Source organism: Seriola dumerili, unplaced genomic scaffold, assembly GCF_002260705.1.
Source record: "Seriola dumerili isolate Sdu_G_001 unplaced genomic scaffold, Sdu_1.0 BDQW01000068.1, whole genome shotgun sequence".
Lineage (NCBI taxonomy): Eukaryota > Metazoa > Chordata > Actinopteri > Carangiformes > Carangidae > Seriola > Seriola dumerili.
In genome coordinates this window covers 14,446,853-14,464,902 of record NW_019174323.1, presented here as the reverse complement: position 1 = coordinate 14,464,902, position 18,050 = coordinate 14,446,853, and the positions used below count along the sequence as shown (strand labels likewise).

Sequence of the window (18,050 nt, the reverse complement as noted above, 5' to 3'; positions counted from 1 at the left end):
ATTTTGATAATGGAATTATAGTATAATAATGTAAAAAAGAATTATATTTAAAAAGAGAAAGTCTTACATTAAAGGCTCCTGCATATTACTTTAGTTAGTTCATATTTATATTGGGTCATATTATTATTACATATAAATTAGAAGCTAATTGATACATAGCACAGTTAGTTACATAACTGGTTTAATTTGAAGTAATTTATTATGTGTACATGAGAAGTAATTTGCAGGCTGGTGGGAAGAGATCATTGATCAAGAGTAGGGGGGGTTAGGTAACAACACACTCTTTCCTTTTCACATCAAATGTTAAAGTCATGACAAATAAAATGCACGCTCAGTGACTTTAATGCACTCAGGAGTTTGGGTCTCGTATGACCACTACCTTATGATGGCTCGTCTTAGCTAATGTTAGCAAACTAAATACTACAGTATAACTGACATTATTAAGTCACTAGCGTTAGCATGCTTGTCATATGTTTATGTTTTAGCATTGCCACTTGTTCCAAAATTTGATAGATTAATAAACTTCAAATGATTGATTGTTTGTTTGTTTGTTTTTTGCTTTTAGTTTTTTGTGGTACTTTATATGAACTTAAGGAGCTGCTTCTCTCACAGGAGTAATTACTGATGCTGCCTGAGCAATAGTTTCTTTTTTTCTTGTTCAGTGGTTTTCAACCTGGGATTTAGGAATCTCTGAGTGATCAAAAAATAATATGATCAGAAGCTCTAGATAAAAAAAAAAAGAAAGCTATGAAGTGTCTTGTACAGGCTCGTGGGGTTTGATGAAATGAAATAACATTTTTGTAAGAGCAGCCTTCACTTTTTCTGAAGTTTAACATCTTAGTTTGCAACCAAATACTCCTCCAGCTGAGGTCTGCCTCAGCCTCCTCAGTGTCCATTCTCACAATGCAGGTGTGAGGACGGGAGCTCTGAGAGGGGAGGGGGGGGTAAAGGATGGATGTTGCACAACCTCCAGGGGTCTGCATCCAGCTGCAACATCCTCTTGACCAGATGTACGAACAGATGCTGTTCTCTCTGGCGTCCACAGTTTATCTCCCATCACCTGCTCAAGGTCATCAAGACACTTGAGTCTGATGTATCTCCTATCCTGAACGTAGATCCCATGTCGTACACAAACTCCTCTGGTCTGTCTGTGGAAATAATAATCTGTTCCGTTTCCCACAGTCCAGCACATACTCTGGCCCTGAGTTTTTACAGTGAAGCTCAACACGTCATAGTCCATCTGCCCAGGACAGAGCAAACAGCTACCAGGCCCACAGATGACATAATGGCCTCATTAAAAGGAATATATAGCATCACCTCTGGTGCCCTTTACCAGGTGGTCTGCACACAGACACCAGGAACCACTGCAGGCACAGGCCAAAGTCGATGGGTTTGACTTTGAGAGGATGCTGCTGGTCGTCCACAACCATATGATTCTGGATCTGATTCTGGAGCTGCGACACGGCGCTGGCCCACTGATAAAACTATAATCATTCTCAGCTCTTGTCTTGGGAAGACCCAGGTTGTTTCTGCTTTCCATGTAAACACAGGCTTAGGTTTAGATGGTACGGCTGTCTTGCCAGTCACAGAATTTCAGTGTGATTCTTGTTGGCCTTGATGAGCATCGCTTTGTCTCTTTTGATGTTGGGACATCTGGTTACAAAAAGCTCTCTGAGGACGACCTCCAGCTTGTGGCACCTGCCAAGTTTGCTCCCTTTAAAAATCTAGAGGCCGTCTGTAAAACCAATATTTAACTCCTTTTGGCTCTGTGTGTTTGTCACCAACTCTTGATGGAAACATCTGACTCTTTAGCTGCTGAATGCTCCACTATGTTCAGCAGCTCATTGTTAGCTGTGTCTGTCTGTCATGCGATGCTTCAGGTAGTGTACAGTATATATAATAATACATACAATATAATAATACAAAACCTACAGATAATGAAATAAGAGAGGGTGTTAGAGTAATTAAACTCTGTATATACTGTATAAACAGTCCTGTGGTCCTGAGTAAGTGCTGTCACTCATGCATCCAGCCAACCGTGCTCTTCAGGAACACCTCCTCCAGTCAGTGATGGATGGGGGTAATTGTCTCTCATCCCAGCTGAAGCCTGCACACTACTCTGCCCCGTTCCTCATATTGTCATTTCTAGGGCTTCCAGTGTGTTTTATGTAGGCCAAGATGGAGGGAAGGAAATAGAGAGGAAATTCATTCTTTTACCCTCCTTCATTCTTTGTTTATTGTCATGAAAACATTTCAAGCTCCATCTCCTTGCCTGTGGACAAATCCATGAATGAAATATGAAACAGACATATTTCTGCTACCTTCAGCTCCTGACCAGTGCTGGTTAGGTGCAGGCATCATCACAAAGGAAAATAATACTACTTAACACTCAGGCTGAACTTTAGCTGTCACCCTGTTTTGTACAATTAGACAGCGTTTACACTCCGCATGCATATTTGTGTGGGTGAGTTTGTGTGTGCATCTGTTGGGGCTGCAGGACTCTTAATCTGGATTATCATGCAGCGCGGCCATGCTTTTCATAATCAGTTTGGTGAGCTGTGATTCTCGGCAGCGCATGACACATCTGGATGCAGGCAGTCGGTTAAAGGGAGGTGTGTGTGACTGCGTGAGAGAGAGAGAGAGAGAGAGGGAGAGAGAGAGAGCTTTGAGACTACTCGCTCCGTGGTCTTTGAGCGCACAAATGGAGAGGGAACCAGCAGAAGACAACAGCAACCAGCGGCTTTAGTCACATTTCCATTCACAAAATTATTTTTTCAGGTAAGTAAACACCTCATCTCCATCTCTGTTGCTGTGCATGCTTTTTCTGTTTCTGTTTGCAAATCATTAGCAGTGCTGCAGTGTAATTCTAATGAAAAGAATGACCACTTTAACTTCTACTGTCATATGTGCATGTCACACTTGTTTTGTGAATGTGAGTCGTCCAGTAAGAGGAGTGGAGTGAAGGTGTGTAGTTACATACTCTTATCACCGTACAAGTTAGGGCTCACATGCCGTATTGCGTGCATTTGTATTTTATAATGGGACCCCACTGGTTTGGGATTGGGTCACGTATTTTATATACATATATGTATGTGTGTGTGTGTGTATATATATATATATGTATTATTTTCCAGACCCGAAAGATGACATAATGAAGTTGTTTGTTTTATTCAACCACCAGTTCTAAACTCATTTAATCTTCCCATCTCATAGAAGAAGAAAAAAACAGCAAATACTCACATTTGAGAAGCTGCAAACTGTGTGTGTTTAACATTTTTACTTGAAATTGACTGAAACAATTCATCAGCAAAGTGGGGAATTTATTGTATATATTTATTCTGTACACCTATATCTATAGATATATAGATATATATACTCTCTACACCATCACTGTCCCTCAATAATACAATAAATGCATAATTAAATTAATGTTTTAACACTGAGATGGACGTATTTTGTATCGTATTTATTATGGTGATAGACTGTGTAAATATACTGGAATAAGTGATGCTACATATCACAGCCCACATACCTAATAATTACTTTTTAATTGCATTAAACAGGTGAACAGGGAACTGCTTTATATCACAGCTCACATATCCTGTAACCATCTTATTATTATTCCTGTGTACTTTGTTATTACTTCACTTCACAGGTGTTCTCATGGGAAACACCTGCTTTTGATTCTCTGCTCATTTATTCAGATTCCTTCCTTTAATTCGTCACTCATACGTAAATGACCTCAAACATAAGAATGAGAGCCCTGATAGTAAGAGGGCTCTGAGGGATTGTGGTGTTACTAATAACTGCAATCAACACTGGGTCAGGGAGATGAGCCAGCTTGGAAACACACCCCACCAAATGTTGGTTTAGCCCGTAATCCCGCTGTGTGATTTGTCAGATTTCACAGTAAAACCCTGCATTAATGTTAATCTGTGATTGTTACTGTTCATGTCTGATCAGAGGCTGGCACACAAACACACAAACAGACCAACTCCCACACACACACACACACACACACACACACACTTGAGTCACAGACACGATGTTGATGACGATACTTTCACTGACTGAGAATGTCACACACTCGGAGCAGACGTGTGTTGTGTTTCATGCCACAGTCGTCACATGATCACTCCGTATGTCACACGCAGCTTCATGAGGCAATTAACAGCTCTCTTATGTTTGTTTTACAGGAGCCTGAAAGCAGCGGTTTACCCTGCACATAGAAGCTCAACAAGGTGACTAGTTCTTGGACTCTTCATTCAGATACTGATCAGAACATTATTTAATATTTTATATTTACCACTTTCACCCTGCACCTCTTTGTGTTCTTGCCTTTTTTTATTGCTTGTCCTTGATTAAACCACGTAGTTTTACTCAGCTTTCTGCGGCCTCTGGGGCTGCTGCAGCTGAATCCTTCCAACAACACTGTTAAACCCAAAACCCAAAGGACAGAGTCAGGGGAGTCAGCAGAGATCACACACACAGACACACACACTGGGGAAAATCCTGAAGCTAACATTTCTGCCAAAGTACAATACAATATGAAAAAGCATCAGTAATTCCCACATTATTCATACACGGTGATGATCACTCATTTATCACTTAGAAACAGAGGAATCCTATCAACCTCGGTGATCCGATTAGCTCGAGCACCACCAGGGTTGACGGGTTGAGCTTTAATTTACGACGTCTCGACAACAATGTGACGGATTGCCATGGAATGGAAGGATGATCCCTCATGACCTCTAAATTATCATTCATCCAAAAAGGACTGGCACAGAATTTTTGTACGGACATTTATGGTTCCCAGGGCCGGAAACCAACTGAGGTTCACTCTAATGTTCCCGACTAACTAACCCAACTATTGGATGCTTTGCCATGAAATTTGGCAGAAACATTCACGTGTGTCTCTCTGGTTGAACTGTAATACCTTTGCTGATCTAAATTTTCAGGCCAAATACTGACATTCCCATCAGCCTCAGCTGTACTTGTGTGTTTAGCGCTAATTAGACAATGTTAGCATGCTAGCACGGTAAACTAAGATGCGTAGAGCCACAGAATTGCTAGCTGACCGCTGTGATGAGGGAATCTATTATAAATGCAGTTGCAATGAGGTGATGAAAAAAGGTTGACCTGAAGCTGCAGTGATTAGATGTAAGAACATTTGGATGGGGGGGGGGCACAGCAGCATCTGGACTCCATATTGAGCAGTTTGGCAACATGGCAGCACTGGCCTGTCCCGTTAGTGTTCCACAATTAGCTTGGACAAAACCTCGTTAGCCTAACAGCAGTTTAGCCTTTGTAACTGTGTGTGTGTGTGAGTGCGTGGCGTGCGCGTTTCCTGGCACCTCCAGCAGCTTCATGGTCCCTCTTCCCACCCTGGAGAAAAAGCTACGAGGAAGGTCTAATTCCGCCTGGCTGCATGTGTGTGTCTGTGGGGTTTATCTCCCCACCGTCCATTTTGGGTGAGAGCAGATTAGTCAGAATCCACCAGCTGCTGTGGAATTGGTTGAAATCGTGCCACACAGCGCTGTAATACAGTTACGTAAATCTGACCAGTCAGAGGTAGGGGTTTAACGTGCATAAAGAGCAGTGCACTTGACCCAGAGAGACAGTGAGTAAAAAAAGGTCTCCGTTTGGACCCGTCGTGCTGTTTCTCAGCTTGTGTCCGTCGACGCTCGTTCCTTCCACAAAACGACAGCTGATAACACAAGCTGCCTCTCTCTCTCTCTCTCTCTCTCTCTCTCTCTCTCTCTCTCTCTCTCTTCTGCGTTTTGTTAATATCATTTTGACAAGTCCGTAGGTGGTGGCTGTATAATGTGCTGTGTGGAAGCATGCGAGGCTGCTGACACACAAATGCCACACTGGGGGTGGGGTGAGGGGGTGGGGGGGGTGACAGAGAGCATCTTTGAACTCCCTTCACTGTTCATCTCAGCGTTACATAAGGAACTCTTTAAGCAGCTCGAGAAGACATCAGAGGGAGGGTTGTGACTCCGGGTTTTTTTTTTTACGTCTGACAGTCGCCTCCTCGGGGGATGAGACTGGAAGAAAGTATAGTTCTTTCCTTAGGGACATGACTTGCTGAATATTATTATTCCACCCCCCCCTCACTCCTGTGTTTTTTGGTTTGTTTTTTGTTTTTTGTTTTTGGATTTGTTTGGAGATTACAGTTTTGACAAAACCAAAAATATACTCTTCTCGTTTAATGCTGAAAAGCTGCATCTTTTAAATTATGCTTTTTCATTTCATGTTCAAGTCCCTCCATATAAAATAAATGAATTCTACATAGACATCCAATCAGACCCCTAAAGACATTAGATCCAAGCCTGAGCTGCCCTAGTTTGTACAACATTTGTGGGAGAAAGTCTGTCTTGTCTATTTTTTGCATGCCTCTAAAAGTCATTCAGTATGTGGAGCGACAGCTATGGGAGAGGTGCTTACTTGGCTCTGATTCAGGCTCACTAGTCTTCAGATTAATGTAGAGTCCCACAACTCTTCCGAGCTAAACTACATGACATTCACACATTAATGCGTAGTTGGCACCGGTTAGCAGTTTCTGTGAAAATGAGACACAAGCATAGAAAAGATGCCCTTCCTCTCTCCCCGCACGGCTCATTCCCTCACTGCTTGTATTTGTTCTGCCTCCAAGGCTTAATAATGTAGCTGACAGTGATGGTTATTTATTCCCATTCAGTGACTTGTAGGTGCCTCGGCTGTGCGATGTGAAGTGAAGAGATGGCAGAGAGTGGAAAAAGTGGGGAAGGGAGAAGCGAGGATAAAGAAAGAGGAGGTGGGAGAACTCAACAGGAGCCCCACAAACTCTCCCCCGTTGGTGCAGCCTCCTTTGGAGCCAAAAGGCATCTCCCCCGAGGGATTGTGATCCAGTTGACTGGGACAGAGGGAGAGTGGGACAGTCTGGATGACAGTGAGCTCATCTTCTCCCTGGATCACGATGAAGACTACCCATCCATATCTCTCTCTAAGGAGAGGCAGCTCTCTGTTGAGGATGACAGAGGGTTGCAGTCTCAAGCTTTCCACGTCCCTCTCTCCCCCTCTTCGCCTGGCTCTCTGGGGAACTGCTCCGCCACCGGCCCCAGTTTCCTCTCCCCGGGCCCACCCTCACCCACCCACCGGCCTCTTGCTAACCTGGTCAAGTCTCTCTCCACGGAGCTGGAGCTGAAAGAAGGCTCCACCCTCAGACCCAAGCCCCTTCTCAGCCTCGTGAAGTCGATCTCCACGGAGGTCTCCCGCTCCGAGCCCGAGGTGTCGCAGTCCAAATCTGACTCCCGCCTCAACCTCCACCTGTGGAAGCAGCTGACCCAACCGAAAACCCGCAGCAACGGGGACTCTCGCACTGCGCCCCCTTCTCCTAGCTCACTCTCCCCTAGCGCAGAGGGTCTGAAAGGGGGCTTCTTCAAAATGGAGCTGGAGGACACCAAGAGGAAGCTCTCGGAGGCCGTGCACGAACCTCTGAGCAGCATGTTCAGTAAGATCATGAGAGAGGAGAGCGCGGGCAGCCCCAAACACCAGTGTAAGACCCAGGGCGCTCACCAGGCCAGCTCCAGAGGTTTGGGGCGGGAAAGCAGCACAGACACGGCTCTTTCGGAGTCTCCCGTGAGGAACGTTAGAAAAGCAGACGCTGATGTGCCTGTGTTTGACTGGCCTTCTGTCAGACATCTTGGGAGAATTCACCGCAGCTCCTGTCCCGTGCATCAAAACAGACAACATAACGAGGAGCTGGAAATATGTACAGATGGTGATATGATGCAAGTATTAGCCATCGAGACACACAGGCAGGCGAGGAGACCGCCTGCTGGGTCTCCAATCCCTGTAGCACCCTTAGCTCAGACTTCCCCTCTTCCTCAGCCCCCTCACCCTCTGCCACGCATGAGTTTGTTCTGTGTGGCAGTGCTGTCTTATGGCTACTTCATCCTACCTCTTAGTCCATACTTCTCTGGCCTGGCTCTGGGACTAGCACTGGGCTTCTTGCTGGGATTGCTGCTCATTAGGATGGGTTCCTCCAGGTCTCGTCGTCCGGCTCCTGCCGACAGAACAGCGCAGACCCTGCTGGGGGAGGTGATTTTGACAGGTGGCACTCTCAACACCGAGCCCGACATCCTCAAGGTAAATGGATGAGTCATTAAGGAGGAAAAATTGTCACATTGTTTTCACCTTATTTGCAGCTGCCTCTGTCTCACTCCAACACTCACACATTTCTCAACATGTCCACAAATAACATCTGAGAAAAATCACTTACAGTCGTCAGAGGAATCATCAGACTTTATTTCTTGTCACTTGTCTCTTAAAGGAATAGTTGAGCATTTTGGGAAACAAACCGTCTGATCACTTGCCAGGCAACATCAACAGACTCTCCCATTACTTCCTTTAAAGATGTCAGATTGTTTTTTTTACACTTTGTCTTTTGTAATAATTGAACAAACAAGATATAATGTGTTCATTAATATCTTTAGAAATCTGGCAGGCATACCTTTGGACAGAACCAGGCTGGGTTAACGACGCTAACTGAGTACTTGCTGAAGCTTAATATTCAACAGACACAAGTGCTATCAAGCGAATGAGTGTATTTTTTTAATTCTTTTAAATTCAACACAAATCTTCCAGAAAAAGACCAAAGAAAGCAAATGAACGCTCATTTCAGTCGGTGCTGCTATTTTTCTATTAAACCATGATGCAAATACGTTTATATTTAATATTTATTATTATGAAATGTATTTGTTTCATCTATTTATTTTTAGAAAGGTTTCCGTCTCATCCCTCCACACTGACCTGATTTTTATCAGCCACAATATTCTGTCTCTTCAGTGGAGCAGAAGCTTCAGCGGGACACACAGTCACATGCTTCATGGATGTCATGCTTTCGCACTTTGCAGCATTTTGTTTTTATGGGTACAATCAACTTTTCTACCTTTTGACTTCAGCTTTTCCAACTTATGACTTTCAGGTGGATGGAAACGCTCTTGTCGCTTCAGTTCGTTGTTGCACAGTTATATGGTCACTATGTAATGGTCAGTGTGGGATTCTGACAGTAGGAACTTCACTATGCAGACACCTTATCATCCAATTTTGCTCCAATCCAGTGAAGTGGCACCCGGAGGGATACAAGAACTCCTTTAGAAATTGCCTTTTGAGTGAAAAAGGTTCAAACAAACAGAAATTTAATATCTTTCTGACTGTGCCCATAATAGCATAGCTGCAGGCTACACTGACCTGCGTCTGTTACAAGTGCAAAACTCCATCGGAAAACCTACTCAGTGAAAGTGACTGATTTCTGAATGCACTTTTAAAAAGCATGTTTAAAAGCTACACCAATTACAGTAACAAGAGTACTTGTAATTAGTTTTCAGCCGTGCTAATTTGCTCTAAACTAGAACAGTGTCAAGTCGGCAGAGTCACTTGAGCAACTCTGCTGACTGGTTCCTTCACAGATTAAAGCTTCTGAGGGTGGCATGCAACTACATAAAGGTGCCCAGAATGCAATTAAAACTTTCAATAATAAAAAAGTGCTGGAGCTGCAGTGGTAATTACTGTTCTCCTCCTGGTTGAGCTTGACACGGGGCAACCGGAGAGGACAGCTAGCACCCAGACACTGTCTGCTCCAGAGGCAATTAGTGGGGGATACAGGCAGGAGGAAGCTGTAATTTGTCAGCAATCGAGGCAGCCGGGGGTTGGAGGGTGGCGGTGATGGTTGGAATAGGAGCGGTTTACTGTCTCAGTGTTGAACTAATTCCCTTATTTGGTCGTTAACGGTTTGGTTTCAAGTCTGTGGGCTGTTAAGATGCGGCAGTCAGAGCGGCAGAGGTTGCGAGGTGTTCTCGGAGGTCGTCTGGTAATCAGATGACAGAATGAGGACAGTCATGGTGTGTGATTGCGGGCACACTTCGGAGATGAGGGCACACAGGCTGTACATTAAGAGGGAGCATCGAGCGTCAAGGATTGTATGACAGCATTAAGCTCACAGGCGTGTATTTCAGACTGAACAAAGTTTTATTCTAAATTTCTTAAAAAATGAAGGATTAGCTGGCCCCAGCCCCAACCCTGTGTCTGATACTAGGTCATATTTAGGTTACTAGGATTATTCCCTATTTGTAAATAGCATTCATGTAATTATGAGTGAAACTGTTATAATTATAAATGTTATAATTATTATTTTTCTGAAAGCTCCAATAAATTCAACTTTGCACTTACAGAATGTTTTATACTGTTGCTCACAATTTGTTGACATGGGACAACCATCTCTACGGCCTGTGATTGGTTTGTTTTACAGCAGCCAAAAGTCTGGAAAGACGAGTTGCTTGAGAAGCAGAATCCAGGTCGTCCATCCATGTCCCTTCAACGAAACACATTTTTGTTATACTCATACACATATTCTCCAGCACTGACATTATAATACTGACTGCTGCTCTGACACCTTAACTGTCAATGTTAAAATTCAATCATGTTGAAATACACAGAGGTGAATTCACCATTTGATAGTTTGGATCAGCCTCCTTGGATCTGTCACGGAAAAAACATTACAATTACAATCACATTTGCTCTGTACTTCACTTACAGGCTGATCAAGTATTTATTACTCACTTGAAACTGTGTGCAGTGTTTATATAAATCAACACTCGCCTTCTGTCTTTCCAGGGGTGGATGAATGAGATACACGAGTACGACCCAGAAACCTACCATCCAGCTCTGACTCACTCCGTGTTTGCCACCCTGGAGGGCTCCTGTCTCCGTCTGGACTCCCCACGTACCAACATCAGCCGCAGGGCCACGTACGACGAAAGAGTCCAGGAGGCCACCTTCGTCAAGTCACGCTGCTTTCAGCTGGCGAAGAGCAAGGTACAGCTGCCATCTAAGTCATTTCGTAAAGGAAATATTCAAACTGTATCTGAAGCTATTTTATTTTTTTAATGGAATATACTAAGGAAAATAAAACTTAACTTACTTCTGACTTTGTGTCATCCAAGGTCAAGTACAATGCTAAAGCTTATTTGAAATAAAGTTTAACTGGAAAGAAACTGTTTAATCTACTTCTGATATTGATTAAACTCCTTAGCATTAATTAATAATTCATAAATGGGATATGTGACAGCATTGCCCATTTAACAGTCGTCTTTCACCTTGCCACAACAAAGGTCTGTCACTGTTCCCCAAAGGTATTCCTGCTGCCATCTGTGCTGGCACAGAAGAGGGTGTGGAACCCGAAGTATCCCATCTGCATCCAACTGGCTGGGGGAGGAAACTCCCAGGAGGATGAGGGAGGAAGATCGGAGGAGAGTCGGGGAGAGGAGCCAGGAGGAGTTGAACCGACAAGTCCAAAACAAAGTTCCTGTAAACCCGTCCATGACCTTCCCACCACTCTTTACCTCTTCGGCCGCACAGGACGAGAGAAAGAAGAATGGTTTCGTCATTTCCTGTTTGCCTCCATAGATACAGAGAGAGAAAGCGAGAGGGACAGACAGAGGCCTGGCAGATGTGTGTCCAGATCGGGTATGAAAAACGTTAATAATGCATTAGAGAAGAGAAGCCTTCTAGATAAGGCATCTATACAAATGCTTTATGTGTGTGGATTATGGATTACATGCTCCAATTCTTTGCATTTCAAAGCCAATCCCTTTCGAGGGAACACACAGATCTCACAGTTCTTTGGTGACCTGACAGGGCAATGGCATCAAGAAAATAATCTAGAGACAGTATTTTTGAAGAGAAGTAAAGAGTGTGAAGAGTACATATAATCTGTCATTTGATCGTCACACTTCCTTTTCCCATTGCTACACTCTTGTTTAATGCATTAGTTGAGGGTACTATTAAAAACCGCTGCTCTGCTGCACTCATGGGAATGCATGGTGAGGTGTGAAGGACAAGAGGCTGTAATTTAGTGATTTAAATAGTTGACAGTTACATGAGAAGATTTCTACGACTCTCATGTTAACTTTTGAGCTAAATTCTCCATCCTATTATTTTATCAGTTTAGCATGAAGACTGGAAATAGGGCGGGAAACAGCAAAGCCTGAAAAATCGAATCAAAATTTGAGACTCTTCACGGCCCCACTGCAACCTGTAAGGCGAGGGTCATGTGACCAACGGGGGTCACCTAAGGCGTAGGGTGGCGATTTTTCCGTGGCCCTGCCTGCATGTCTACTGGTGTGGTCACAGAAAGTAAACTGTGACGAGGCGCATAACACAGCTCCGTACAGCAAAAGGAAAAACACAGTGAAGCACAAATTGTGATTCAAACGTTGCAAAAGATTTTTGAATGTAAAATTATGATTATGACGAGTCTATTCCTTCCAAAATATGACAATATATCCACTGTGAATATGAATTCAAACAGTCATTCATTAATCGTTACCATTTCTACATTACAATTCTGTAACAGCAGAATTTTCCGTCAAATTCTTAAATATATGGGTCTGTTATAGATAATGAAGAGGACACAGCACGATGCTGTTGTTATAAAAAAGACAACAGACCTCATTTCTAATAGGAACCTCCTCCTGAAATGTCTCCATTAAAACGTCACACGCTCACAGAAGTAGTAGTAGTGGTCAGCCAGCGGTAAACATGCCCACTAGCTTACTAGCGGTAGTGCTAGCTAGGCTACTCCCTGTAAAACCATGACTTATTTTTACAATTTGGTTTTTAAATGGATTTTACAAATGAGATGTCATTTTTTAATTACTTATCTTTAGAGGTGCTGTTAGGCAGATTTGAACATTTACTCTTCGAAGGCGCTAGGCTAGCTAATTCCCTCTCTTTCCGGTCTTTATGCTAACCTAGCTACCGCTGGTTTTTGTAGCAAAAATATTTAGCATACAGGACTTTATACATGAGGCTTCTTGTTTAGCTCTCAGGAAGAAAGTGAATAAAGCACAAGCTTATCGTTTTCTCACTGCAACTGGAAAAATTGCTTTGCACCTTCCTGCGTCTTTCTTCCTTTTTTCTGTGAATGATTGTCATAACCAAAAGCCACTGATTTCCAAAGCACCGAGAATAAAGAGAAAAACATTCTCCAGGTGATCCAGCACCAGCACAGAGCGTTTGTGCCTCAGGTAACATCCCAAGCAGCAGAGGTTCCAGCAGAGTGGGCAGCAGTGATGAGGATGCCCCCTGCACACCCCCAGTCCCCTGCGTCCCTGCAGCCCACGTCAGCCAGACCTCCAGTAGCACCAGGGGCCTTTCACTGCTAGATTACCCTAGCTACATGGCTCGTCTCCTGGCCGCAGAGGAGATGTCCCCCCTCTCCAGCCCTGGAGCCAGCAGCACGGAGACAAGCCCAACCCTTAAAGGAAACGTAAGTCATGCTTGCCGATCAAATCATTAAATACACAATAACATTAGTCATCTATAACGTGTTATAACGGCATCACGTTTCTGATTTAATATTCTCTGTAAAATGATCTACTTTCCAAAGTGTCCTAAGCCTGCAGCTTTCTTTCTTGTCCTTGCTCAGTCCTGACTCATGTGTCTTTTCCTGCAGTGTACCTGCGATCTAGCAGAGTACCCCGGGAAGAGCCAGACTGCGTGGGCTAACGCTCTAATTGGTCGAATCTTCTGGGACTTCCTGCGAGAGAGGCACTGGGCCGACGCAGTTTCCCACAAGATCCAGAAGAAGCTCAGCAAAATCAGAGTGCGAGCTGTTTCATTTAAAGTTACTGTGAAAGTCATAGGAAATGTCAAGTATAAATATGTTTTAAACTGTGATGTGGAATATTTCTTACAGTTGCCTTACTTTATGAACGAGCTCACTCTGACTGAGTTGGATATGGGCAGCTCTATGCCACATATCACCGCTACCTCCAGACCAGAGGTTAACCACAGAGGTGAGTATAATACACAAACACACACACACACACACACACACAGGAACAGCAGGAGATGAGTGAGAAGATGACCTGTTGCTCATGTGATTACAGCTGAGTACTGCAGAACATCAGATCAGACGTTGTTATCCTGTTGTAATCTCACTGAGCAGAGGAGTCATTACGCCATGGCCTTCAACATTTAGAGCATTTTGGCTTGCGTGTGTGTGTGTGTGTGTGTGTGTGTGTGTGTGTGTGTATGTCTGAGTGTGTATGTGTTTTAAAATCTGCCAGTCTGGCAGGCAACACTCCTAATGACAGGCGGAGTTTAAGTGTGTCAGTCTCTGTTTCTCCCGCCCACTTTGTCGTTACACAACTGCCAGTCAACAAGTGATCCTGTTTTTAGCTTCTCCGTGTTTCTCCTGCTCGGTCCACATGTGTCAGTCTCCAAAGGGGATTTATGATCTGTCGTAATTTATTATGAATTTAATTTCAAGGCTTGATAATCACAGTAAAAGCTGTTTAATCTGCCTACTAAACTCTGTGTGTGTGTGTGTGTGTGTGTGTGTGTGTCTCCAGATTTGGCTGTGTGCATGAGCTTTGTCATAATTTGGGTGGTGTGGCGTTGACCTGTGAGTGCTGCCCCCTACAGGCCTGTGGTTGGAGCTGCAGCTGGTCTACACCGGTGCCCTGCAGATGACCCTGCAGACCAAATTCAATTTGTCCAAGCTGGGCAAAGAGAGCGGCCAGGACCCAGACTGTATGACTGAAACTGGTAGCCCACGGTTAGCACCTCACACACACAAGCACACACACACACACACAACCACAATTATCAACAACTATCAACATTTATACTATTTCGTAACAGTTTTAATGAACAATTGAAGCATTTTTTTTTTGGTTTAACTTCTTTGTGTTTCCCCAAATCTCCTTTTATGCCTGAAAATAATGTAACTATGGTTCTTTATAGTAGTGGTGTCTTTCACTGGTAGGAGTGAGCCCTGTTTTCTTTTACAATGTATTTATTTTTATATTTATATGCACTGTGATGTTTTACATTTGCTGAAACAAAATAACCAGATGAGATTCTCTGTTTGCAGCTGCGGTATTTTTTATGTCCTGCAACATTTACTTTAATGGCTTAATAGACTCAGATGTATTAAAGTGGTTGTCCTTTAAAAACAGCTGGAGCCTACAATCCCCATAATGCAAGTCAAAGCAAGTCTTTAGCTCATGATTTCATCAGAGATATTTTCTCTTTAGAAAGAAACTCCCTCAGACATTACAGCTGTTTTCACAGGCCGAGTTTTACTCTTCGCTGCCCTTTATGTGTAAAACCTATGGAGTGCCCTCTCAGTGTTTCTGTTGTCTGGTATATTTCATTGTACTATGAGTGATAGCAGAAATAACAGTAAACCCTGTGTTTTCATTCTTATCATAGCACACACTGACAACAGACACACACACACCTGCACATCCCTCTTTCTATCCTCTGATCCCCCGTGTCTCTGATCTACAGAGCAGAGCCTCACATTATGTTTATTAGCGTAGAGCTGCCTGTCATAGATCCACGGTGGGAGGGATTAAAGTCCAGGCAAAGCTGCGGTGCAGCTTTACATGGAGATAAAAAAAACATGCATTCGTGATACGTTTGCGAAATGTGTTTTTTTTTTTTTTTTCGTGCCAAAGAGAAACGCCTGAAACTTCAGCATCAGGATGCAAATGAAACAGTAGCACTGAAGCCTGTGTATCCTCCCAGCTGCAGGCCCATCCTCACTGTGTTGGCGGACAGTGATGAAGAGTCCTCCAGCGCCGGTTCATCTGACGAGGAGGAGCTGCTTCTCTCCGAGCCTCAGGGGCCGGTGGGGGAGAAGGGATCCACACCTATAGCTGAAGGGTAGAGTACTATCACACACAAATGCTGCTTATATGTGTCTGTATGTGTGTCCTTCGTACAAAAGGCTAAATAACTATATGACTTTTTTCATTCATCACCGAAAGAAGATGATGTAAGTAGGTTACATTTATTAAAGAATATTACAGATGCATTAACTGCATAAGCAAGCAAGTAACTTCCCCCATCATCAGTGTTACTTCTACCCTTCTGTGTTGTGAATACTCACTTTGTTTTTGAAGCAGAAAATAAACTGGGCTGACATCACACTCCAGATGGCTGTCGCTGTCATTTACATTTCAGCGTCGCAGCTCAAATTTTGACTTTTGCATCTGAATACCAAATCTACGGACAAATGCGGAATCATACTAACACTCTCCTCTCCTCTCCTCTCCTCTCCTCTCCTCTAATCTTCTCTTACAGGACAGGGGGAGGCAGGACTGGGAGGAAGATTTTGAGATTTGTGGACAAAATCACTAAATCCAAGTATTTCCAGAAGGCGACAGAGAACGAGTTCATTAAGAAGAAGTTTGAGGAGATGTCCAACACGCCCCTGCTGCTCACTGTGGAGGTTCAGGAGCTGTCAGGGACTCTGGTCATCAACATCCCGCCACCCCCTACTGACAGGATATGGTATGAACCGAATGCTGGAGCATAAGAACATAGAAGCAAAAAAAAATGCATGGTATGAAAATGTTGAGGCAGAAACTCATTTAGAGTCAGTGCTCAAACCAAAATAAAGGAAATGAAGACATGCTTTTACATGTGTACGTTTTTAACCTTGAATTTTATTGCATCAGGTAAATACACAAACAGAGGGGATGATCTTTTCTGCACATAGAACTAAACTGAAGCAAAACAAACACCGAAGTGTTTTCACTGTCCATGACAAATGCCATTAAACTGTAATCTGAGGGAATGTAGAAAATAAAGGGTTAAAAGAACAAGCCAATAAAAATTTGTAAAACAGAAAAATACTGAAAGAGGAGAAAAATATAAAAAAAAGAACTTGTCACTTCTAAAATAAAGGAAGTAAATAGATAAATTCATTCATTCATTCATTAATTAGTAAATAAAAATGTGTTGCTAGTTTAGCGGCTCTGGATATAGACATTGAGATTTTTAGCCTCTACTTTATACTGCATGTTATAAATGCACTGAAACTGTGGTGTGACTCACTTCTCTCACCTCACCTTGGACTGAAATGTGGCCGATTCCAATCACAACACATTTGAGATACATTTGATCATAAAACTGTGGTTGATCTCCTCTGTAGGTACAGCTTCTGTGTGCCCCCCAAGCTGGATCTGCATGTCCGTCCCAAACTGGGGGAGAGGGAGGTGACTTTCTGTCATGTAACTGAGTGGATTGAAAAGAAACTGCAGGACGAGTTCCAGGTAAAAAGAACAAAAACAAACCCACAACGTTTTCTCTCAATCATGTCTCACAAGTCTCACAATCATGTTTTTTTTTTCTTTTCTCCTCTCCAGAAAGTGTTTGTGCTGCCAAACATGGATGACATCTACTTACCCCTGATGCACTCTGGGGTGGACAACCCTCAAGCCTCCCAGCATCAGTCCCCTCAGTCCCCTCAGTCCCAGAGCTCCTCCACAGACTCTATCGAGAAGATCCCACCTGAGATCTCCGGGCCAGAGTCGGACTAGCCGCCGATCAAAGGAGAGCTGAGGCTGCAAAATGGTTTTATTACATTATATATTCATAGTGAGAAAATGAGAAGAAGCAGAATGAGAATCTCGAAACAGAACATCTCCCACGCAGACTTAAAAACCCTTATGTCTGAGCCAGGAGTTTCTAAAGGTCGGACATGTTGCGCTGTAGGTTTAGCTGGGGATGGTATAGTCATTACATCATGACAAACTACTACAAGTGATTCCTTTTGCAAATGTTTACATGTGAATGAACCCTGTGGGATTATATATATATCTCTAAGGTATATATATATATATATATATACTATAATAGTATATATATATTATATATATTTATTTATTTATTTGCTGCTTTGATGTTTACAACTTGATATCACTTTGGATATGAGATGATGGACATTATTAAATAAAAGTTTGAAAAACACTTGTCACTTCTATTCTCCCAGATGACAGACAAGAGGCAGCGCAGAGAAAACATGTCTTCACTTTTCATTTAAAAAACCTGCAAAGATAAAATTTTGGTGAATCTTTTAGGAGAATTTCATGCCTTGAAAGAAAACATGACTCATTTACCTCCAGATACAAATCTGTGAAATTCAGATGTAAGAACGGGGGATAAATTTAGCAAGTGCTTGAGCTTGAAACTGAAAAGCCCCTAAAAGA

General features: G+C 43.1%; 1 protein-coding gene across 1 annotated transcript; it reads left to right on the top strand.

The window, feature by feature from the left end:
* The first annotated feature begins 6,741 nt into the window (after window positions 1-6,741).
* Window positions 6,742-17,381, top strand: LOC111219648 (testis-expressed protein 2-like). Its single transcript, XM_022742361.1, has 11 exons — window positions 6,742-8,130; window positions 10,657-10,857; window positions 11,175-11,508; window positions 13,035-13,312; window positions 13,499-13,648; window positions 13,742-13,841; window positions 14,473-14,598; window positions 15,558-15,720; window positions 16,141-16,350; window positions 16,994-17,114; window positions 17,208-17,381. Exons 1-11 carry the CDS (start codon window positions 6,742-6,744, stop codon window positions 17,379-17,381), a joined length of 3,246 nt encoding a protein of 1,081 aa, XP_022598082.1.
* Window positions 17,382-18,050: the final 669 nt, after the last annotated feature.